General features: G+C 39.9%; 1 protein-coding gene across 1 annotated transcript in view; it reads left to right on the forward strand.

Moving 5' to 3' along the window:
* Nucleotides 1-26,296, forward strand: part of EFCAB3 (EF-hand calcium binding domain 3) — a 493,997-nt gene that overhangs the window by 228,617 nt on the left and 239,084 nt on the right. Inside the window, exons 42-47 of the mRNA XM_069541641.1 lie at nucleotides 1,786-1,890; nucleotides 2,473-2,526; nucleotides 6,830-6,934; nucleotides 7,539-7,592; nucleotides 21,644-21,748; nucleotides 22,308-22,361. Of these exons, the coding sequence (XP_069397742.1) occupies nucleotides 1,786-1,890; nucleotides 2,473-2,526; nucleotides 6,830-6,934; nucleotides 7,539-7,592; nucleotides 21,644-21,748; nucleotides 22,308-22,361 (477 nt within the window). The remainder of the gene's footprint in view (nucleotides 1-1,785; nucleotides 1,891-2,472; nucleotides 2,527-6,829; nucleotides 6,935-7,538; nucleotides 7,593-21,643; nucleotides 21,749-22,307; nucleotides 22,362-26,296) is intronic.

Here is a 26,296-nt window from a genome sequence, read left to right on the forward strand (position 1 = left end):
TCTCTAAAATTTTTTTATAATAGAATTTTTTTCTTTTATTAATGATTTTTAAAAATATGAATTTATTTATTTTAATTGGAGGTTAATTACTTTACAGTATTGTATTGGTTTTGCCATACATCAACATGAATCTGCCACAGGTATACACATGTTCCCCATCCTGAACCCCCCTCCCTCCTCCCTCCCCGTATCATCCCTCTGGGTCGTCTCAGTGCACCAGCCCCAAGCATCCAGTATCATGCTTCAAACCTGGACTGGTGATTCGTTTCATATATGATAATATACATGTTTCAGTGCCATTCTCCCAAATCATCCCACCCTCGCCCTCTCCCGCAGAGTCCAAAAGACTATTCTATACATCTGTGTCTCGTCTGCTGTCTCACATACAGGGTTATCATTACCATCTTTCTAAATTCCATATATATGCATTAGTATACTGTATTGGTGTTTTTCTTTCTGGCTTACTTCACTCTGTATAATAGGCTCCAGTTTCATCCAGCTCATTAGAACTGATTCAAATGTATTCTTTTTAATGGCTGAGTAATACTCCATTGTGTATATGTACCACAGCTTTCTTATCCATTCATCTGCTGATGGACATCTAGCTTGCTTCCATGTCCTGGCTATTATGAACAGTACTGCGATGAACATAGAAATTTTTACTAAAAATCCTGAAAAGCCAGTTTTCCCTGAGAGTATTCTAGTGATTATGCACTTTTCTCTGTAACTTAAATTCTGCCTTACAGATGATAACAAGGTCTTTCAAAACAGATTACTAGAAGCTGTGAAGTCTCTTAAAGGTAATTGAGAAGCATAATGAGAATGAAAACAAATGGGGGATCTTTATAATTATAGTTTCCAAGATATTAAATTAGTGAGGGCTTCCATCTCTCATATATACTGATTGCAAATTTATGCTCCCATTGAAGATCTAGCTTCAGTTTAGCAGCTGATCTTCTACTTTATATCTAGAAAGTCTTCCACTTTTTGAAGATTTTTCCAAACTTTTCAAGAAAAGAGATATCAAATTTCACATTTGCATAGAAACAAATAGCAGAAAAGATTAATGGTTATTCAGGGATTTTAATCAGCCACAGTAAAAAACTAAACTAAGAGCTGAATCATCAAATCATGGTGTTCAGAAGTAAAGAATGTTTGCCTCCAGAGCTAGAATTCTCTTAGCATTTATTCAATGCTATTTGAAACTTTGTATTATATGGGCTGGTCCCCAAGACAAGTCTCAAGGTAGTAACCCTAATTCTAATTTTATAGTCGATTTTCTTTATAGGCATAAAGTCCTTAGTCTCTTTACCAAAATTGTTGAGGGTTTTTTTTCACATTTTAAAATAAGCATTCTTTACCCTAGTAGATATAAAGGGGGGCTGCTCCCCAGGTGGCACTAGTGGTAAAGAATCTACCTCCCAGTGCAGGAGACATAAGAAACTTTAGTTCAATCCCTGGGTTGGGAAAATTCCCTGGAGGAGGGCATGGCAACCCACTCCAGTATTCTTCCCTGGAGAATCCCATGGATGGAGGAGTATGCAGGCTACAGTCCATGGGGTCGCAAAGAATCAGACACAACTGAAGCAACTGAGCACACATGCCCACATATACAAAGGGGAGTCTGTGAGTAGGCTTTAAATAATATATGACCTCCATGAAATTATATGCCATCTTTGTGAGCACTGACATATAGTGTTCATGAAATCCACAACATGGTATGTGTCTCCAAAAGATGTAAGTTTGGGGAGTTATGTAATCTTCAAGGACTGTCTCTTTCCTTAGGTAAGAAAGTCAGTGTCAACAGTTTGAGTACTATACTGGACAATATGGGAATCAAGCTTACAGATGAGGAACTTAAGGATCTGACTCAGAATCTCCCTGTTGATGGTAAGCAAGTTTTTGGATACTATGGCTAGATACTAGGAGAATTTAGGCATAAGCATTGTTGGCACAAAAGGTCCTAGGAAAAGGAACCTTAGGAATGGTAATCTACCCTGACAGTAATCAAGAAGCTGTAAATGTGGATGCAGCAAGTAAGCAGCCAGTTATCAAAATCAACATGAAAATATTGCACTCTGTTTGTTATGTCTCTATGTTCTCTACCCAAATTATAGTCAGTAACAGACAGTCTTCCACATTTTGAATAGGGAAAGGTAGGCTTTTTAGATAATGGTACTTCTGAATTTCTTTCCATCACTAATATATATGGGTTTGAAATATTATAGAACTATAAGTAAAATTCATATTATTGATATGACTTTTATGTTGAGGTTTTCTTTATAGTCCTCATGAAGGTGATAAAAATTAGGTAAAATAATAGCATAGAATATATTATTCAGTAAATATACATTTGACACTTAGGATAGTGCCTGGCCCAAAACAAATGAGGATTTATGGTTTCCCGTAATATCTTTCACAATATTTTATGAGTCCTTTTTATCTCAGTGTGACTTTGATCTTCTCCTACAGTTGATAAGAAGAGTTCTCTAGAAACATTGATGAGTAAAGTGAAAAATTTTAAAGGTAAGTGAGAATTGTTGTAAATCTATGATTTTAGTCCTTGGTATTAAATTTTGTTTTTCAGTGGTATTTCTTTAATGTTTGCTATGAAATACCTACATGCTACTAAGCCTGTGGGCTTCCTTGGTGGCTCAGATGATAAAGAATCTGCTTGCAGTTCAGCAGACCCAGGTTCAGTCCCTGGACTGGGAAGATCTCCTGGAGAAGGGAATGGCTACCTACTCTGGTATTCTTAACTGAAGAATTTCATGGACAGAGGAGCCTGGTGGGTTACAGTCCATGGGGTCACAGAGAGTCAGACACAATTGAGCAACTAACACTTTCTATATGGCACAAGTCTACAAGTCTGTATGGCAATTTGGAATCTGTTGTTTATGCCAAAAATATGCTTTGCTTCATAAATGTTTCAGTTCAGTTCAGTCGCTCAGTCATGTCCGACTCTTTGCGACCCCATGAATCGCAGCACACCAAGCCTCCCTGTCCATCACCAACTCCTGGAGTTCACTCAGACTCACGTCCATCAAGTCAGTGATGCCATCCAGCCATCTCATCCTTGGTCATCCCCTTCTTCTCCTGCCCCCAATCCCTGCAAGCATCAAAGTCTTTTCCAATGAGTCAACTCTTCACATGAGGTGGCCAAAGTAATGGAGTTTCAGCTTTAGCATCATTCCTTCCAAAGAAATCCCAGGGTTGATCTCCTTCAGAATGGACTGGGTGGATCTCCTTGCAGTCCAAGGGATTCTCAAGAGTCTTCTCCAACACCACAGTTCAAAAGCATCAATTCTTCGGTGCTCAGCCTTCTTCACAGTCTAACTCTCACGTCCATACATGATTACTGGAAAAATCATAGCCTTGGCTAGATGGACCTTAGTCAGCAAAGTAATGTCTCTGCTTTTGAATATGCTATCTAGGTTGGTCATAACTTTTCTTCCAAGGAGTAAGCGTCTTTTGATTTCATGGCTGCAGTCACCATCTGCAGTGATTTTGGAGCCCCCAAAATAAAGTCTGACACTGTTTCCACTGTTTCTCCATCTACTTCCCATGGAGTGATGGGACCAGATGCCATGATCTTCGTTTTCTGAATGTTGAGCTTTTAACCAACTTTTTCACGCTGCTCTTTCACTTTCATCAAGAGGCTTTTTAGTTCCTCTTGACTTTCTGCCATAAAGGTGGTATCATCTACATATCTGAGGTTATTGATATTTCTCCCAGCAATCTTGATTCCAGCTTGTGTTTCTTCCAGCCCAGTGTTTCTCATGATGTACTCTGCATATAAGTTAAATAAGCAGAGTGACAGTATACAGCCTTGATGTACTCCTTTTCCTATTTGGAACCAGTCTGTTGTTCCATGTCCAGTTCTAACTGTTGCTTCCTGGCCTGCATGCAGATTTCTCAAGAGGCAGGTCAGGTGGTCTGGTATTCCCATCTCTTTCAGATTTTCCCACAGTTTATTGTGATCCACACAGTCAAAGGCTTTGGCATAGTCAATAAAGCAGTAATAGATGTTTTTCTGGAACTCTCTTGCTTTTTCCATGATCCAGTGGATGTTGGCAACTTGATCTCTGGTTCCTCTGCCTTTTCTAAAACCAGCTTGAACATCTGGAGGTTCACAGTTCACATATTGCTGAAGCCTGGCTTGGAGAATTTTGAGCATTACTTTACTAGCATGTGAGATGAGTGCAATTGTGCGGTAGTTTGAGCATTCTTTGGCATTGCCTTTCTTTGGGATTGGAATGAAAACGGACCTTTTCCAGTCCTGTGGCCACTGCTGAGTTTTCCAAATTTGCTGGCATACTGAGTGCAGCACTTTCACGGCATCATCTTTCAGGATTTGAAAGAGCTCAGCTGGAATTCCATCACCTCCACTAGCTTTGTTTGTAGTGATGCTTTCTAAGGCCCACTTGACTTCACATTCCAAGATGTCTGGCTCTAGATGAGTGATCACACCATTGTGATTATCCGGGTCGTGAAGATCCTTTTTGTATAGTTCTTCCATGTATTCTTGCCATCTCTTCTTAATATCTTCTGCTTCTGTTAGGTCCATACCATTTCTGTCCTTTATCGAGCCCATCTTTGCATGACATGTTCCCTTGGTATCTCTAATTTTCTTGAAGAGATCTCTAGTCTTTCCCATTCTGTTGTTTTCTTCTATTTCTTTGCATTGATCACTGAAGAAGGCTTTCGTATCTCTTCTTGCTATTCTTTGGAACTCTGCATTCAGATTCTTATATCTTTCCTTTTTTCCTTGGCTTTTCACTTCTCTTCTTTTCACAGCTATTTGTAAGGCTTCCCCAGACAGCCATTTTGCTTTTTTGCATTTCTTTTCCATGGCGATGGTCTTGATCCCTGTCTCCTGTACAATGTCACGAACCTCATTCCATAGTTCATCAGGCACTCTATCTATCAGATCTAGTCCCTTAAATCTATTTCTCATTTCCACTGTATAATCATAAGGGATTTGATTTACGTCATACCTGAATGGTCTAGCAGTTTTCCCTACTTTCTTCAATTTGAGTCTGAATTTGGTAATATGGAGTTCATGGTCTGAGCCATAGTCAGCTCCTGGTCTTGTTTTTCTTGACTGTATAGAGCTTCTCCATCTTTTGTTGTAGAGAATATAATCAATCTGATTTCGATGTTGACCATCTGGTGATGTCCATGTGTAGAGTCTTCTCTTGCGTTGTTGGAAGAGGGTGTTTGCTATGACCAGTGCATTTTCTTTGCAAAACTCTATTAGTCTTTGCCCTGCTTCATTCCGTATTCTAAGGCCAAATTTGCCTGTTACTCCAGCTGTTTCTTGACTTCCTACTTTTGCATTCCAGTCCCCTATAATGAAAAGGACATCTTTTTTGGGTGTTAGTTCTACAAGGTCTTGTAGGTCTTCATAGAACTGTTCAACTTCAGCTTCTTCAGCATTACTGGTTGGGGCATAGACTTGGATTATTGTGATATTGAATGGTTTGCCTTGGAGACGAACAGAGATCATTCTGTCGTTTTTGAGATTGCATCCAAGTACTGCATTTCGGACTCTTCTGTTGACCATGGGGCTGCATTTCTTCTAAGGGATTCCTGCCCGCAGTAGTAGATATAATGGTCATCTGAGTTAAATCCACCCATTCCAGTCCATTTTAGTTCGCTGATTCCTAGAATGTCGATGTTCACTCTTGCCATCTCCTGTTTGACCACTTCCAATTTGCCTTGATTCATGGACCTGACATTCCAGGTTCCTATGCAATATTGCTCTTTACAGCATTGAACCTTGCTTCTATCACCAGTCGCATCCACAACTGGGTATTGTTTTTGCTTTGGCTCCATCCCTTCATTCTTTCTGGAGTTATTTCTCCACTGACCTCCAGTAGCATATTGGGCACCTACTGACCTGGGGAGTACCTCTTTCAGTATCCTATCATTTTGCCTTTTCATACTGTTCATGGGGTTCTCAAGGCAAGAATACTGAAGTGGTTTGCCATTCCCTTCTCCAGTGGACCACATTCTGTCAGACCTCTCCACCATGACCCGCCCGTCTTGGGTTGCCCTGCGGGCATGGCTTAGTTTCATTGAGTTAGACAAGGCTGTGGTCCTAGTGTGATTAGACTGACTAGATTTCTGTGAGTATGGTTTCAGTGTGTCTGCCCTCTGATGCCCTCTTGCAACACCTACCATGTTACTTGGGTTTCTCTTACCTTGGGCGTGGGGTATCTCTTCACAGCTGCTCCAGCAAAGCACAGCCGCTGCTCCTTATCTTGGATGAGTGGTATCTCCTCCCACTACCCTTCCTGACCTTCAACGTGGGATGGCTCCTGTAGGCCCTCCTGCGCCCGAGCAGCCACCACTCCTTGGGCGTGGGGTTGGAATCTGTTGTTTATGCCAAAAATATGCTTTACTTCATAAATGTTTAAATAGGCATAATCTAGAAATATATAGGAAATGGCACAATAAAGCTTTGAAATGATCAAGATAATGTATTCACCAAAATAAGCAAGCAATTTTCACCATAACAATGAACTATTTTTGAAGTATACATTATATATTTTAAAATCTAAGTTGTCTTAATTCGCTGATCAAAGTTTATTCTGGAAGTTGTCTTTTCCAACTTATGGAAATGCTGTCATTAATTTGTATTATGTATGGCATTTTATAAATGCTGCAAAATATGCCCAATGATTCTATGGTTAAGAATATCTTCTTTTTACCTAACTCTTCTTCTTAAAATTGGAATATCATTAACCTATGTAGAAGATATTTATGACTTTGAGGCTAAACCATGATACCTAAAATTCATGACTACCATTCCCTCTTTTGAAAGGAGAGAAGGTTGATTCTAGTGATCTGAAAAGTATCCTGGGAAACCTGGGGATTGAGCTCACAGAGAAGGAAAAAGAGAAGCTGCTGGAAACACTGACAACTGATGGTGAGCCACCATAGAGGTGTTGCAGAGGCCTTCTCATATTTTTGTGTCTTTAGGTCTGCGTGAAAATCTCCACCTCCATTTCTGTTTATTTTCTTTTACAAGTGCAAAAGAAAAATACATTAAAGAAATTTGAGTTCTAAGTAATACAGCAACCTTGTCATTATTGTTTAGAATTTATATTGGAAATTAAGTAACCCTTCAGACAAAAGTTGACCTTAGCAGCTAGTCATGTTGTTACCCCCTCAAGCCACTAATTTGCTTATATGATAAGAAGGGGAAAGAAAGAGAAAAACAGATCAGTGGTAAAAAAAAGAAAAAAAGAAAGAAAAAAGGAGAGAGCAAGTGAGAAGAAGAAGATAGGAAGCAGAAACCAAAAAGAAAGGAAAGCTATTGCTGATGCTTCAGCAAGTAGACTCCTTCAGGTACTTGAATAGAAAGCTTTGTCACAATGAGAAAAATCTTTATTCTCTAACTTCTTTATATTAGATAAAATAGCATAAAAATTAGAGACAAATCATTAAAATGTTATTTCTGAAGTTATTCATATAATTTTTGTGATTTCATGTTAGTTTCATCATTACATGAATTATGGCTTTTCTTATAGCTGCTGGAAAAATTCATCTCAGTAGATTGCTGAAGAGTATGAAGTCTCTCCAAGGTGAGCAAGAAGCCCAGTTAAAAGTTATTTGGCTGACACTCCCCAATTTTATACCATTCAATTATGAATTCTAGCTCCTCACTTTGGTATAATTCACTTATTTATTATTATTTTGGTCTGTTCACATTTTAGCTGATAACAGCATGTACTTTATCTTGCATATAGTTCCACATACTCTTGCTTTTTTTTTGGCTTTGTACACACTCTCCTCACCCACCAAAAAAAAAAAAAAAAAGAGAGAGAGAGAGAAAAGGTATTAGGTTGGTTTTCAGCAGTTCCACTTACTTAATATTATTTTGTTATACAGGCTTATTACTAAGACAGTATTTAAATATTTTATTGACTTTATATGCTTGGACAAGTATATGTAGTTTTAGATTTTTTGAAATGATACTTATATAAAAACATAAAATGTATTTTCTTTATTTTATTTTCATAGAATTTATGGTGATTGTATTAGTTAGGACTTGATTAAGAAAGCAGAATCACTGTGAGTGACTTGGAGTAAAGCATTTATTATAAAAATTATGTTTCATGCAATTGTGAGAGATGGTGAAGTCTATGAAAACTTTTGTCTCTGCTTCTGGTGGTGGGCCTGAAGTCCTGAAATCTCCATAGTCAGCAAGGCCAGGATTCAGAAAGAAAAATTAGATTGAAAGAGTCAGAGAGAATAAAATCAAACTAGAACCCCTGAGGACAAACTGGAATCTATATCTGTCTATCCTACTTTCCCCACCACTAAGAATATGAATGACCTATGAAAGAAATCAGCATCCTTCTCCATGGAGAAATACATGTGCCTAGCCCAAGACTAGGAAAATTTAAGGGAGATGGGGCAAAAGCCAGAATATCTGTAGGCCCAACTTCCAACTCATGTCAACAGAGTCAGGAGATCAACAACAACATCATTAGCTGTAATGGCACCTGGAGCCCTACACTGACCTCCAGAGTATAATAACAGCTGCTTTACTTGTGCCTCCCAAATCTGATGCAGAATTTTCTTTACCATCGAACTATGTAGGGAAGGAAATTAATAGACATATAATTTCACCTAGGCTACTATGATGCAATAAAAATCTATCATCCATATATATCTCTTTTAAGTCTTCTTGTAACAACCATTTTTCATATAAACAAAATTATGCTAACCATCTTCTCTGAAAATCTTACAAAATCTTAGCTATCATTTCATCCATCTCTAGGTTATGTTCATTTCTGTTCTAGTTGAGTCACATTCCTCCTTGACATTCCATAACTTAAACAATGATATATAAGACTAACTACTATTAGCAAATCTTTTGTAGATGGTGGGGGAACAGGGGCAGAGATAGAAAGAAAATAATTGAATAAAGTAGTCGCAAATATATTTGTATCAAAATAATATAGAAATCTTCATTTTTGTGTAATTCTTTAATACCTGACCATGTGATTTCAACTGGTATTTATATCTTTCTTCTTTTACTACCATTTCATATTGTTTTTTCCCTCACCAAGCACCCTGGCTGCTCCCACCTTCTTGCCTGGTGGGTGATCCTAAATATTATTCCTGAAGAACAAGGGCTGTTATTTTATTGGGTTGTTTGATTTATAATTAACTTTAATCACGGGTGTTTTAGATTCTGCCTGTATTTATGTATATTCCCACAGTGTAGAATAGCAGCCTAGTTTCCCTCTGATGGTCAGGATCCATCACTCCAACCAGTAAAGTCATCCCTTTATTTACTTGTTGATTCACAGCAAGAGGAAGTCAAGGTGCCTCAGATCAGTTTTTTTTTTTCTTCCATAGTCAATTGGCAATAGGATATTCTTTTCTTTTTCAACTTCATTGATATATAGTTGACATGTAACAACTTGATATGCTTACATACTGCAAAATGCCATCACCTCACATAATTTTTTTGGTGAGAACTTTTTTTTAACTGTTAACGTTTTTTATTTATTTATTTTTGCCTGTGCTGGGTCTTTGTTGCTGCATGTGGGGCTACTCTAGTTGCAGAGAGTGGGGACTACTCTCTGACTGCTGTGTGTGGGCTTCTCATTGTGGTGACTTCTCTTGCTGTGGAGTGTGGTCTTCAGCAGTTGTGGCGCATGGGCTTAGTTGCCTCAGGGCATGTGAAATGTTCCGAACCAGAGACTGAACCTGTATCCCCTGCATTGGCAGGTGGATCCTTAAACACTGGACCACAGGGAAGTCCTGGTGAGAACTTTTAAGATCTACTCTCTTAGCAACTTTTATGTATATCATCCACCCAATACTGTCAAATATAGTCACTTTGCTGTATATTCTATCCCCAGAGTTCCTCTGTCTTTGATTTTAGACAGTCTTTTCATGGCATCTTGAGAATATTGATTTGGTGTAGAAATGGGAGGGAGTGGGGGTTTGTGAATGAACTTGAATGTACAAATCTCTCCCCAGATTTAGGAACCTCTCAGTCTTTACTGCTTGACATGAGCTTTCTATCCCTTTCTCCCTCTCTACTTATGGGGCTGCAGTATTGCACAGATTGTCTTTTTTAAAGGTATCTCATAGTTCATGTAGGCTTTCTTCATTCTTTTTATTCTTTTTTCTCCTTTAACTGGATAATTTCAAATGACCTATCTTCTATTAATACTTAATAGGCTCTCTCTTCTGCATGAACAGACTTCTGCTGATCTATTACATTTTCTCATTTTGTTCATTGTATTCTTCAGGTCCAGATTTTCTGTTTGGTTCTTTTTCATAATATATATCACTGTTAAACCTCTTGTTTTGCTTTTTATTGTTTTCCTGATGTCGTTGACTTACCTTTCTATGTTTTCTTATAGCTTACTAAGCTTCCTTAAAACAACTATTTTGAAATCTTATTGGATAGATCACAGATGTTCATTTCTTTAGGATTGGCTACTGAAAAATTATTGTGTTCCTTTAGTGATGTTGTGTTTCTTTGATTTTTCATGTTCTTTGAAGACTTGGGTTGCTGTCTTCACATTTAAAAAAAAAGCATAACTTCTTTCAGACTTTTATGGCTGGCTTCAGGAGAAATTCATACATTAGAAGAGTCTGTAAAGGTAGCTGCCTTTGTGTGTAGTATCAAATCTAAAGTCCCTGGAGATCAACAGAACCAGAAATTTGGAGGAAAAACTGGACACAAAGTGGACAAGAGTGAGGATAAATGAATCCACAGAGACAGACAGGAGTCCCTATCTATCTTTTCCCACTTCCAACTCCAACAACAGTTTTTACAAAAGAAACTTGTACCCTTTGCCATAAAACTGCATGCATGGCTGACCCAGGACTCAGAGAAGCAAAAGGAAATTTGGCAGGAACTGCGAGAGCTGCAAGCCCAGCTGCTTCAGGCCAACAAAGGTGAACAAACCTGTAGATGGACAAAGACAAAATGGCAAGCTATGGTGGTGCCTGGCCCTCTATATGACCTTTCAGAATGCAGTGGCTGCTGCTTCAGTTTTGCTTCTGAAATATCATGCAAGTTTCTCCATGGCCACCTCTACCTCAAAACCATACAGTACTGGCAAAACCAAATACTGGCAAGAATGTGGAGAAGCAGGAATTCTCAAACACTGCTGGTAGGAATGCAAAATGGTACGGCCACTTTGGAAGACAGTTTGATGGTTCCTTACAAAACTAAACATACTCTTACCATACAACCTAGCAGTCATGTTCCTTGGTATTTATCCAACAGAGATGAAAACAACAGAGATGAAAGCTGCTTTATTCATATTGCCAAAATTTAGAAGCAACCAAAATGTACTTCAGTAGATGAATGGATAAGTAAACTGTGGTTACAGTTACAGTTCAGTCTCTCAGTTGTGTCTGACTGTTTGCAACCCCATGGACTGCAGCACTCCAGGCTTCCTTGTCCATCACCAATTCCCAGAGTTTACTCAAACTCATGTCCATTGAGTCGGTGATGCCATCTAACCATCTCATCCTCTGTTGTCCCTTTCTCCTCCTGCCTTCAATCTTTCCCAGCATCAGGTACATCTAGATAATGGAAAATTTTTCAGCACTAAAAGGAAATGAGCTATTACACAATGAAAGGACATGGGAGAATCTTCAGTGCATGTTACTAAGTGAAAGAAGTCAATCTGAAAAGGCTACATGCTATATAATTCCAACTCCGTGATATTCTGAGAAAAGCAAAACCATGGAAACAATATAAAGATCAATATTTGCCAGAAAGAGAGGGAGGAGAAGAGATGACTAGGAGGATTTTTAGGGTGGTTAAAATACTCTATATAATATTATAATGATGGATATAATATAACTTTGTCCAAACCAATGGAATATATGACATCAAGAGGGAATCCTAAAGTAAACTATGGAGTTTGGATTGTTATGATGTATCAGTGTAGGTTCATCCTTAGTTAAAAAAAAAAAGTCCCACTCTGGTGAATGATGTTGTTAATGGAGGAGGCTGTGCATGTGTGTGGGGTAGGGGGTATATGGGAATCTCTGTACCTTCCTCTCAAAGTTTTGTTGTAAACCTGAAACTGCTCTAAAAAATAAAGTCTTTTTTTAAAAACCATAAATTATAAATTAATAAGTAAATCCATACAGGGAAGGAAATTCTTAGAAATGTAGTCTCAACTTAGCTAAATTGAAATCACCATGGTCAATAAAGATACTAATAATATTACCCATGGAAAATCTTGGTATAATACACTTTTTTCCTGTTCCTACATTGTCTTTTTCATAAGCGGGGAAGGTTCATATAAATAACCTGGACAATACTCTAGAAAGATTTGGAATTGAGCTCACAGAAGAGGAACGTGCAAAGCTGTCAGAAGACCTACAAATTGATCGTGAGCACTGTTTTACATCTGATTCTTAAAAAATAAATTTAATTGAAATGTTAGAAAGGTTGGAAAGAATTCCAGTATTAATGTCAGAATAAATCTTGGATCTGTATTACAGTTCATCCAACATCAGCATCTATTTTCCCTCTCCATACCAAGAATTGCAGAGGGTGCTGTCAAAGCTCTAATACATCTATAAGAAAGCAAAAATAATAGAGGAATCAGCAGGCCCATTCTTTTGTTCATCCCTCTGTCTCCTGAAATTCATTCTAAAATAAATTCAAAGATTCTCATCGTAGGGCATGAGGCCGTCTCAGCCCATCTGCCTCTTTGATATCTTCTCTTATTTTTTTCCTCTTCAGACCATGTTGAACTACTGGTAATTTCACACACAAGACATACCTCTAGACTTTTATCTTCTCTCAATCTCTCCTCCATGTGAAGCCCTTTTTATCTGTATGTATTTCTGATGCACCCTGACTAATACATTAATATAGTTAATGCACTACCTCCTGTAGGAAGCACCCTTAGGACGTACCGGGCTAGGTTAGAAATCCCTTCCTCAACTGTATGTTCGTACATGAAGTAAAGTTACCAGAATATTGGGCCAACTTTAATGATATCTTCAATGTATAATGGCTTATAATGGCTTCTAAAACACTAGGAAAAGTATACTTTTCCTGACCCAGATTCTGAAATATGAGACCTCTGTATTAAGGAAGGTCACCTTAATTCCCTGAGATCCAAGCATTTAATAAATGGTCTTAGTTTAAAATGTTTTTAATGGAGTTGTTTCCACAAAATATATGTCTTAAGTTTTTTTCTGAACTTGTGACATTATCTTCATTGAGCTTTTTCTTGTAGCTAATGGGAAAGTTGGTCTGAAGGAGGTGATGGATGGAGTAAAAGCCACTACAGGTAGGTGAGAAATAATAAATCTAAGATATTTAATATTTACTATAATTATAGGCTGGGGTCCAACCCCAGTGGAACCAGGGAATTCGAAGTGGGGACGGCTTTGGCGAGGAAAAAAACTTATTTATTTATTAATATGATTAGATTAGGAAGAAATAGTGTAGTAGGAAAATTTAGTGGAGAAAGAGGGCTGAATAACTTGGATTACGTGGAAGACCAATAAAATTCCAGACAAGGAATTTGCACCATCTACGTTGGGCCACTGGCACTCACTTGAATATCTAAGGGTGCTTCACCTTAGGCTCCCTTTCGCGCGGGTCTTAACAGCCAGGGCAAGTAAGTAGACTTGGTGAGCCTCCGTGCCCCAGATGGGAATTCAGCCTGAAATTAAAGTAAAGAGGAGACACGGGGGAAACCAGTCCTTCCAATGACTGGCCCGGCCTCTATTGTCTAGAAAGGCCTTTTATACCTTTTTGATTGTACATAGAGATCAAGGGGTAATACAAAATTATGTAGGTTAGCAGCCCAGACTCTTTCTATATATCTTTTTGTATACAAAAGGTCTCAGGTGATTTACATTATCTTCTGGCCAAGAGGCTTGCTAACACTTTTTGGCTCTCTTCCTTAATGAATGTTAATTTCATTTCCCCTGAAGTGTTTTTCTTTAATCTGCATCTCCTTAAAGCACTAAAGTTACATCTCGATAGAACAAAGGTGCAGTAGGTTATAACAAAGAAGATACTTAACTCAAAGATCTAATGTTGGCAGCAAGTATTGGCTCAACAAATGAAACCTTTAATCAGTCCTATTCTAATGATTTTGACTCCTCGGAAGACCCTACATTCCTAGGATGTTTTAAGTTTCCTGTGCCTCCTGCAGTCAGGAGGCCTCAAACAATCACCTGCGCAGCTGTACCAGTCCTGCAGGCAGGCTAAAAAGCCATCAGAGGGGTTTTTGGATTGAAACACCCTTTCAAATGCAGAAGACTAATGCCTGGAGATGACTTTTTCTAGGCAGGCATATTCTTATTTTTGGGGGCACACGCTCAGGAAATACCAGGGGGAAAACCTGAGATCTGACTCGACCTTGCACATCAGATCTCTGCTGCATGACCTTGTCACGGGTGGGATTCCTCACGCTGGCTCCCGGCAATTATATTTTGCCATTATCTCTTAATTGACATGTTAGTTGTGGCACTGATCTCTTCATTTGTTAAATGTTATACTAATTGCTTGCAATTCACTTTTTGGCATGTTTTTAATATTAGTTTCAGGCATACTGTATAGATTCATTAAAAGTCATTACAAAATAATGGCTATAATTCCCTTGCTGTAAAATATATCCTTGTTGCTTATCTACTTTATACATAGTAGTTCATATTTATTAATTCCATAACCCTATTATGCCCATCCCCTGTTCCCTCTCCCCACTGATTCCGACTAGTTTGTTTTCTAGATCTGTGAGTATGTTTCTGTTTTGCTATATACATTTGTTTTATTTTCTAGATTTCACTTATACATGATATCATATGGTGTTTGTCTTTCCTTATTTCACTAAGCATAATATACTCTAGGTCTGTCTACATTGCTACAAATGGCAGAATTTTATTCTTTTTATGGCTGAAATATTCCACTGTATATGTACCACAAATTTTTTTTAAAATCTGTTCCTCTATTGATTGACATTTGGGTTACTTCCATATCTTGGCTATTGTAAATAGTGCTGCTATGAACACTTTTCAGATTTTTCCAGATGTGTACCCAGGAGTGGAATTGCTGGATATTATGAAAGTTCTACATTCAGTTTTTTTTAGGAACCATATTCAGTTTTTTTTTTAGGAACCTCCATATCATTTTTCGAACTGTCAATACCAATTTATATTTTTATCAACAGTGAACAAGTGTTTCGGTTTCTCTATGTCCTCTCCAGTATGTTATTTGTAGACTTCTTGATGATAGCCATTCTGACAGGTATAGGTGATCTCACTGTGACTTTGATTTGCATTTCTCTAATATAGTGATGTCCTTCTGGGACCCCTATAATGTGAATGTTGGTATGCTTAATGTTATCCCAGAAATCTCTTAAATGATTTTCATTTATTAAAAATTGTTTCTCTTTTCACTGTTCTGAATGGATGATTTCCATTAGTCTATCTTCCAGTTCACTTATGCATTTTTCAGTATCATTTATTCTGCTATTCAACCCTTCTAGTGTCTTTTACTTCAACTACTTAACTTCTCATTTCTGAGTAGATCTTTTTATATTTTCTAGTTTCTTGTTAAAATTTAGTGAAATTTTCTTTATCTGTTCTTTTCTCTAATTTGGTTCAGTTCAGTTCAGTTCAGTCACTCAGTCGTGTCCGACTCTTTGTGACTCCATGAAGCGTAGCACGCCAGACCTCCCTGTCCATCACCAACTCCTGGAGTTTACCCAAGCTCATGTCCATTGAACCAGTGATGCCATCCAACCATCTCATCCTCTGTCGTCCTCTTCTCCTCCTGCCTTCATCTTTCCCAACATCAGGGTCTTTTCAAATGAGTCAGCGCTTCACATCAGGTGGCCAAAATATTGGAGTTTCAGCTTCAACATCATTCCTTCCAATGAACACTCAGGACTGATTTCCCTTAGGATGGATTGGTTGGATCTCGTTGCAGTCAAAGGGACTCTCAAGAGTCTGCTCCAACACCACGGTTCAAAAGCATCAATTCTTCTGTCCTCAGACCTCTTTATAGTCCAACTCTCACATCCATACATGACTACTCAAAAAACCATAGCTTTGACTAGATGGACCTTTGTTGGCAAAGTAATGTTTCTGCTTTTTAATATGCTGTCTAGGTTGGTCATAACTTTCCTTCCAGGGAGTAAGCATCTTTTGATTTCATGGCTGCAATCACCATCTGCAGTGATTTTGGAGCCCAGAAAAATAAAGTCTGCCACTGTTTCCCATCTATTTGCCATGAAATGATGGGACTGGATGCCATGATCTTAGTTTTCTAAATGTTGAGCTTTAAGCCAACTTTGTCACTCTCCTCTTTCACTTTCATCAAGAGGCTCTTTAGTTCTTCTTCACTTTCTGCCATAAGGGTGGTGTCATCTGCATATCTGAGGTTATTGATATTTCTCCCAGCAATCTTGATTCCAGTTTGTGCTTCCTCCAGCCCAGCGTTTCTCATTATGTACTCTGCATATAAGTTAAATAAGCAGGGTGACAATATACAGCCTTGACATACTCCTTTTCCTATTTGGAACCAGTCTGTTGTTCCATGTCTAGTTCTAACTGTTGCTTCCTGACCTGCATACAGATTTCTCAAGAGGCAGGTCAGGTGGTCTGGTATTCCCATCTCTATCAGAATTCCCACAGGTTGCTGTGATCCACACAGTTAAGGGCTTTGGTATAGTCAATAAAGCAGAAGTAGATGGTGGTTTTTTTGGAACTCTCTTACTTTTTTGATGATCCAGCAGATATTGGTGATTTGATCTCTGGTTCCTCTGCCTTTTCTAAATCCAGCTTGAACATCAGGAAGTTCACGGTTCACGTATTGCTGAAGCCTGGCTTGGAGAATTTTGAGTATTACTTTACTAGCATGTGAGATGAGTGCAATTATGCAGTAGTTTGAGCATTCTTTGGCATTGCCTTTCTTTGGGATTGGAATGAAAACTCACCTTTTCCAGTCTTGTGGCCACTGCTGAGTTTTCCAAATTTGCTGGCATACTGAGTGCAGCACTTTCACAGCATCATCTATCAGTATTTGAAATAGCTCCACTGGAATGCCATCACCTCCATTAGCTTTGTTTGTAGTGATGCTTCCTAAGGCCCACTTGACTTCACATTCCAGGATGTCTGGCTCTAGATGAGTGATCACACCATCGTGATTACCTGCGTCGTGATTATCTGGATCTTTTTTGTACAGTTCTTCTGTTTATTCTTGCCACCTCTTCTTAATATCTTCTGCTTCTGTTAGGTCCATACCATTTCTGTCCTTTATTGAGCCCATCTTTGCATGACATGTTCCCTTGGTATCTCTAATTTTCTTGAAGAGATCTCCAGTCTTTCCTTTTCTATTGTTTTCCTCTATTTCTTTGCACTGATTGCTGAGGAAGGCCTCCTTATCTCTCCTTGCTATTCTTTGAAACTCTGCATTTAAATGGGTATATCTTTCGTTTTCTCCTTTGTTTTTCACTTCTCTTCTTTTCACAGCTATTTGTAAGGCCTCCTCAGACAGCCATTTTACTTTTTTGCATTTCTTTTTCTTGGGGATGAACTTGATCTCTGTCTCCTGTACAATGTCATAAACCTCTGTCTAATTTGGTCAACATTTTTATTACAAAAGCTTTGAATTCTTTATCTAGTAAATTGTTTATGTCTGTTTCATCATTTTCTCAGGAATTTCCCCCTGCTCTTTCAATTGAGACTACTTCTTCTGCCTTGTTACTTTGCTTAAATTTCTCTATGTCTATGAATTTAGGTGAAACAGTTGTCTGCTGAGGTCTCTAAGTGGTGCCCTTATGTGGGAGTGTCCCTATACAGACTGCATGTTCCCAATGCATTTGGTAGGAGGGCTGGATTTAACATGGATGCAGTCAGGTATTTCCTCAGGGTGTGCTAGCAGCTATCACCTTGATGAGGAGATGCATGGAGATGGAATGGGTAGAGCTGGAGCTAGGTGTGAGGTGAGACTTCCTCTCTATTCAGTGGTCCTCCATAGCCTTATTGGGATTGGAGTCTTATCCAAAAATGCTGGAACTAAAATCCCTGATGGTTGGTTCTATTCCCTTTAAGTGAATGCTTTTACTTCTCCCAGTACTGGAACCATGGCGGCAAAAGGGGGTACTGCTGAAGCAAAGGGGTCCTTGCATGCTCTCAGCTCATGTCCGCTGAAGACAGAGATCCAAGTTTTCTCCAGGGAGCTGCCTATGCAGGAGCCGACAGTTGTTTCCTTTGTTCTGATCAGACACAACCTGTGTACAATTCCCCTTTGTCTCTCAGCTGATCACTGCTCCCAGTCTCCACTCCCCCTGCCTCTTGTGGGTATACACCACAAGATAGGCAGGCTCATATGGACCGTTAGCATATATTAGTGTGTGAGCTATGGTGGAACAACTACCATCAGAGTTCTAGGCTGCCTCAGATGTGCTGCTTGAGTAAGTGCCAACAATGGTCACTGCCAACCAACCCAGGCTCTACCCTAGGACCCAGTCACCACTGTGTGACACAGCCAAGTTTTCTCCCCAGGCGTGGCAGCCCTAGATCCTGTGCCATGCTGCAATATAGACCATGCAGGATTGGAGTGTTCACTCGGTTCAGGCTGGTGTGCATACCAAGGGAAACCCAGCAAGCACTAGAGTAGTCTTCTAACTGCCCTCTTCCCCCTGACTAGGAGGCAAGGCATTATATATGTGCTAGCTCCTCATGAGCAGAGTCCAGGCTTCCTATAGTCCTTCTGTTAGTCCCAGCAGTCCTCCAACTACCTCCCATGTTTAGGAACCCAGGGCTGGGGCACCCAATCTGTGTGTCTTGCCACATACCCACCAAGGTGGGTCTTTGTCCGTGTGTACTCCCTTTTTCCTCTGAGTTCCCTCCCAGGCGCACAGGTCCTGATCTGATCACTTTTCTTCTCTTCTTACCTGATTGCGTGTGGGTCTTTCTTACAACCATGTGTGTACAAGAGTCTTTCTGCCAGTTTTCAGTTAGCTTTCAGTGAGAATTGTTCCACATATAGATTTTTTTAAAAAATTTTATTGCAGTATAGTTGATTCGGGGCTTCCCAGGTTGCACTTCCCTGGTGGCTCAGAGAGTAAAGAATTTGCCTGCAAAGCAGGAGACCTGGGTTCAATCCCTGGGTTGGGAATATCCCCTGGAGGAGGTCATGGCAACCCACTCCAGTATTCTTGCCTGGAGAATCCCCATGGACAGAGGAGCCGGGCATGGGGTTGCAAGGAGTCCAGAAACGACTGAGCGGCTAAGCGCAGGTGGCACTAGTGGTAAAGAACCTGCCTGCCAATGTAAGATAATTAAGAGATGCAGGTTCAATCCCTGAGTCAAGAAGATTCCCTGAAGGAGGGCATGGCAATCCACTCCAGTATTCTTGCTCACAGAATCCCATGGACAGAGGAGACTGGCAGACTACAGTCCATAGGGTTGCAAAGGATCTGACATGATTGAAGTGACTTAGCAGCTGCAACAGGAGGAGCATGGTTGATAAACAGTGTTGTATTAGTGTCCACTATACAGCAAAGTTAATAAGCTATACTTATACATATATCCCGGCTGCCACAGCCTCTGGCCTCAGGCACGGGGTGGCTCCTCAGGGCCACCACCCCTGGCCTCGGGCACGAGGTAGCTTCTTCCACTGCCCCTGACCTCAGAAGCAGGGTAGCTCCTCTCAGCTGCTGCCCCTGACCTCGGACGCGGGGTGTCTCAAATTTGGAAAACTCAGCAGTGGCCACAGGACTGGAAAAGGTCAGTTTTCATTCCAATTCCAAAGAAAGGCAATGCCAAAGAATGCTCAAACTACCGTACAATTGCACTCATCTCACGTGCTAGTAAAGTAATGCTCAAAATTCTCCAAGCCAGGCTTCAGCAATACGTGAACCGTGAACTTCCAGATGTTCAAGCTGGTTTTAGAAAAGGCAAAGGAACCAGAGGTCAAATTGCCAATATCCACTGGATCATGGAAAAAGCAAGAGAGTTCCAGAAAAACATCTATTTCTGCTTTATTGACTATGGCAAAGCCTTTGACTGTGTGGATCACAATAAACTGTGGACAATTCTGAAAGAGGTGGGAATACCAGACCACCTGACCTGCCTCTTGAAAAATCTGTATGCAGGTCAGGAAGCAACAGTTAGAACTGGACATGGGACAACAGACTGATTCTGAATAGGAAAAGGAGCACATCAAGGCTGTATATTGTCACCCTGCTTATTTAACTTATATGCAGAGTACATCATGAGAAATGCTGGACTGGAAGAAACACAAGCTGGAATCAAGATTGCCAGGAGAAATATCAATAACCTCAGATATGCAGATGACATCACCTTTATGGCAGAAAGTGAAGAGAAACTAAAAAGCCTCTTGATGAAAGTGAAAGAGGAGAGTGAAAAAGTTGGCCTAAAGCTCAACATTCAGAAAATGAAGATCATGGCATCCGGTCCTATCACTTCATGGGAAATAGATGGAGAAACAGTGGAAACAGTGTCAGACTTTATTTTTGGGGGCTCCAAAATCACTGCAGATGGTGATTGCAGCCATGAAATCAAAAGATGCTTACTCCTTGGAAGAAAAGTTATGACCAACCTAGGCAGCATATTCAAAAGCAGAGACATTACTTTGCCGACTAAGGTCCGTCTAGTCAAGGCTATGGTTTTTCCAGTGGTCATGTATGGATGTGAGAGTTGGACTGTGAAGAAGGCTGAGTGCTGAAGAATTGATGCTTTTGAATTGTGGTATTGGAGAAGACTCTTGAGAGTCCCTTGGACTGCAAGGAGATCCAACCAGTCCATTCTGAAGGAGATCAGCCCTGGGATTTCTTTGGAAGGAATGATGCTAAAGCTGAAACTTCATTACTTTGGCCACCTCATGCAAAGAGTTGACTCATTGGCAAAGACTCTGATGCTGGGAGGGATTGGGGGCAGGAGGAGAAGGGAACGACAGGATGAGATGGCTGGATGGCATCACTGACTCGATGGACATGAGTTTGAGTGAACTCCGGGAATTGGTGATGGACAGGGAGGCCTGGCGTGCTGCAATTCACGGGGTCACAAAGAGTCGGACACGACTGAGCGACTGAACTGAACTGAACTGAATATATATATCCACTGTATTTTTGATGTGTTCATGGGGGAAGGTGCCCTCCATGTCCTCTTACTCTGCCATCTTGATTGATTCCTCTTATTTTGCTTTTTCTTTGTTACAACAATCAAGCTCTGTACTAGTTTTCAATAAAATAAAGTAAAAATAAAGTGAAGTAAAACTTTAGTGAAAACTCCATATAATTAACAAAGATGAGACCAACAGATCTTACCTTAATTGATACAATTATTTGAGTAAGTAAATCATTTACAATATTCCAATTGAATAGAGAAGTACATAATGTGGATTTCACTGATTTCAGAGTTGCCTTGACATTGTCATCATGATTATGCCTTCTTGTATTAGCATTTAGAGTTCAAATTACTTTTCTGTGAGTGTCATAGTGAGTGTACTCAGAGGCTTCTCATTGGCCTTTTCTCTTCATTCTGTGTCTATTCATACCACATAGCCAAAGACTAATCTTCCCTATTTTGAATCATAACATGAACTTTTAAATTTATACATGCAATGTTGTCTATCTTGTTTAAGGAGGGGAAGTTGATGTCAAAGATGTGAAAACCACTCTGAAAAACATGGGATTAGAGCTCACAGATAAAGAATACTTGAAACTGTTGAACAATCTGCCTTTCAATGGTAAGCATTTCAAATATTGATATGACCTTAAAGGATTCTTTAAGCTTTTATTTATCTATTTATTTTTGGAAAACTGAAACTATTGCCATTTGCTAAGATGCAAAAAATAAAAAATAAGAACTCAACTCAAAATAATCTAAATGTTCATTTATTCCTGAGAGAAATTCCCATCTATGTGGTTGCCTTTTAGTTTTAGAGTAAACTGTCCCCATCATGTTGAATCATGCTATCAAGAGGAAGAAATTTCAGAGGTTACCCTTATCTCTTAAATACCTGTAGGTGATTTGAAAAACTACAAAAGGAAAAGATGTAAGCCAAACTAGAAGGGAATGAAAGGTGAGAGTTGGAATCACATCAAAGAAGAGTTCTGTATATTATACAATACCTGCATGTTAACATTTTGATAAACTTTCCCTAATTTTCTCTCAAAATTGATTTTAATAGTGGAAATTTCTAGGGCAAATCATGAAAATCCTAGCTTTACTGAAATAATTTTAGCTAATAGCCACATAATTTCTCTATGACCTTAATTTTACCCTCCCTTTTTTTTTTTTTGTAGATGAAAACAAGGTCTTTAGGAACAGATTGCTGGAAGGTGTGAAGTCTTTTAAAGGTGAGTGATAAACATAAGCCCTCTTATACAGGGTTGGGAAATACTCTTAGAGGGCACAAACAGAACCTTGTGCACCAGGACCCAGGAGAGAGGAGCAGTGACCCACAAGAGACTGACCCAGACTTGCCTTGAGTGTCCAGGAGTCTCCAGCAGAGATGTGGGTTGGTAGTGACCTGCTGCAGGACTTGGGGCACCGAGTGTAGCAGTACATACATGGGATCTTTTGAAGGAGGTCACCATTATCTCCATTACCTCCACCATAGTTTGGCCCCAGGTAAATAGCAGAGAAAAGACTCTGATGCTGGGAGGGATTGAGGGCAGGAGGAGAAGGGGACGACAGAGGATGAGATGGCTGGATGGCATCACCAATTCGATGGACGTGAGTCTGAGTGAACTCCAGGAGTTGGTGATGGACAGGGAGGCCTGGCGTTGTGCAATTCACGGGGTCACAAAGAGTTGGACACGACTGAGCGACTGAACTGAACTGAACTGAAAAAGCAGAGAAGGAATACAGCTCCACCCACCAACAGAAAATTGGATTAAAGATTTACTGAACATGGCCCCACCCATCAAAACAAGACCCAATTTCCCTCTCAGTTAGTCTCTCCCATAGGGAAGCTTCCATAAGCCTCTTATCCTTCTCCATAAGAGGGCAGACAGACTGAAATCCACAATCACAGAAAACTAACCAATCTAATCGCATGGACCACAGTCTTGGTTAACTCAATGAAACTATGAGCCATGCCATGTAGGGCCACCCAAGACGGATGGGTCATGGTGGAGAGTTCTGACAAAATGTGGTCCACTAGGGAAGGGAATGGTAAACCACTTCAGTATTCTTGCCTTGAGAACCCCATGAACAGTATGAAAAGGCAAAAAGATAGACACTAAAAGATGAACTCCCCAGGTCGGTAGGTGCCCAATATGCTACTGGAGATCAGTGGAGAAATAACTCCAGAAAGAATGAAGAGATGGAGCCAAACCAAACACAACACCCAGTCGTGGATGTGACTGGTGATGGAAGCAAGGTCCGATGCTGTAAACAGCAATATTGCATAGGAACCTGGAATGTTAGGTCCATGAATCAAGGCAAATTGGAAGTGGTCAAACAGGAGATGGCAAGAGTGAACGTTGACATTCTAGGAATCAGCAAATTAAAATGGATTGGAATGGGTGAATTTAACTCAGATGATCATTACATCTACTACTGTGGGCAAGAATCTCATAGAAGAAATGAAGTAGCCATCATAGTCAACAAAAGAGTCTGAAATGCAGTACTTGGATGCAATCTCAAAAATTACAGAATGATTTCTGTTCATTTCCAAGGAAAACCATTCAATATCATGGTAATCCGAGTCTATGCCCCAACCAGTAACGCTGAAGAAACTGAAGTTGAATGGTTCTATAAAGACCTACAAGACCTTTTAGAACTAACACCCCAAAAAGATGTCCTTTTCATTATAGGGGACTGGAATGCAAAAGTAAGAAGTCAAGAAACACCTGGAGTAACAGGCAAATTTGGCCTTGAAGTACAGAATAAAACAGGGCAAAGGCTAATGGAGTTTTGCCAAGAGAACGCACTGGTCATAGCAAATACCCTCTTCCAACAACACAAGAGAAGACTCTACACAGGGACATCATCAGATGGTCAACACCAAAATCAGATTGTTTATATTATTTGCAGCCAAAGATGGAGAAGCTCTATACAGTCAGCAAAAACAAGACCAGAAGCTGACTGTGGTTCAGATCATGAACTCCTTATTGCCAAATTCAGACTCAAAGTGATGAAAGTAGGGCAAGTCACTAGACCATTCAGGTATGACCTAAATCAAATCCCTTACAATTATACAGTGGAAGTGAAAAATAGATTTAAAGGACTAGATCTGATAGATAGAGTGCCTGATGAACTATGGATGGAGGTTCATGACATTGTAGAGGAGACAGGAATCAAGACCATCCCCAAGAAAAAGAAATGCAAAACAGCAAAATGGCTGTCTAAGAAGGCCTTACAAATAGCTTGAGAAGAAGTGAAAGGCAAAGGAAAAAAGGAACGATATACCCATTTGAATGCAAAGTTCCAAAGAATAGCAAGGAGAGATAAGAAAGCCTTCTTCAGTGATCAGTGCAAAGAAATAGAGGAGAAGTCTTTTTCCACAGAATGGGAAAGACTAGAGATCTCTTCAAGAAAATTAGAGATACCAAGGGAACATTTCATGCAAACATGGGCTCAATAACAGACAGAAATGGTATGGACCTAACAGAAGCAGAAGACATTAAGAAGAGATGGCAAGAATGAACAAAAGAACTGTGCAAAAAAGATCGTCACAACCCAGATAATCACGATAGTGTGATGACTCACCTAGAGCCAAACATCCTGGAATGTAAAGTCAAGTGGGCCTTAGGAAGCATCACTACAAACAAAGCTAGTGGAGGTGATGGCATTCCAGTGGAGCTATTTCAAATCCTGAAAGATGATGCTGTGAAAGTGCTGCACTCAATATGCCAGCAAATTTGGAAAACTCAGCAGAGGCAATAGGACTGGAAAAGGTCAGTTTTCATTCCAATCCCAAAGAAAGGCAATGCCAAAGAATGCTCAAACTACCGTACAATTGCACTCATCTCACACATTAGTAAAGTAATGCTCAAAGTTGTCCAAGCCAGACTTCAACAGTATATGAACCATGAACTTCCAGATGTTCAAGCTGGTTTTAGAAAAGGCAAAGGAACCAGAGATCAAATTGCCAACATCTGCTGGATCATAGAAAAAGCAAGAGAGTTCCAGAAAAACATCTACTTCTGCTCTATTGACTTTGACTGTGTGGATCAGAATAAACTGTGGAAAATTCTGAAAGAGATGGGAATTCCAGACCACCTGACCTGCCTTTTGAGAAATCTGTATGCAGGCCAGGAAGCAACAGTTAGAACTGGACATGGAACAACAGACTGGTTCCAAATAGGAAAAGAAGTACATCAAGGCTGTATATTGTCACCCTGTTTATTTACCTTATATGCAGAGTACATCATGAGAAACTCTGGACTGGAGGAAGCACAAGCTGGAATCAAGATTGCTAGGAAAAATATCAATAACCTCAGATATGCAGATGACATCACCCTTATGACAGAAAGTGAAGAAGAACTAAAGAGCCTCTTGATGAAAGTGAAAGAGGAGAGTGAAAAAGTTGGCTTAAAACTCAACTTTCAGAAAACTAAGATCATGGCATCTGGTCCCATCATTTCATGGCAAGTGGATGGGGAAACAGTGGAAACAGTGTCAGACTATTTTGGGGGCTCCAAAATCACTGCAGATGGTGATTGCAGCCATAAAATTAAAAGACGCTTGCTCCTTGGAAGGAAAGTTATGGCCAACCTAGACAGCATATTAAAAAGCAGAGACATTACTTTGCCAACAAAGGTCTGACTAGTCAAGGCTATGGTTTTTCCAGTAGTCATGTATGGATGTGAGAGTTAGACTATAAAGAAAGCTGAGCACCTAAGAATTGATGCTTTTGAACTGTCGTGTTGAAGGAGACTCTTGAGAGTCCCTTGGACTGCAAGGAGATCCAACCAGTCCATCCTAAAGGAGATCAGTCCTGGGTGTTCATTGGAAGGACTGATGTTGAAGCTGAAACTCCAGTACTTTGGTCACCTGATGCAAAGAGCTGACTCATTTGAAAAGACTCTGATGCTGGGACAAATTGAAGGTGGGAGGAAAAGGGTACGACAGAGGATGAGATGGTTGGATGGTACCACCAATTCAATGGACATGAGTTTGGGTAAACTCCAGGAGTTGTTGATGGACAGGGAAGCCTGGTGTGCTGAGGTCCATGGGGATGCAAAGAGTCGGACACGAATGAGCGACTTAACTGAACTGAGAAACATAATGAGAACACAAATGAACATGAGATCCCCGTAGTATTCTTTTTCCAAGATGCTGA

This window comes from Ovis canadensis, chromosome 11 (genome assembly GCF_042477335.2).
Source record: "Ovis canadensis isolate MfBH-ARS-UI-01 breed Bighorn chromosome 11, ARS-UI_OviCan_v2, whole genome shotgun sequence".
NCBI lineage: Eukaryota > Metazoa > Chordata > Mammalia > Artiodactyla > Bovidae > Ovis > Ovis canadensis.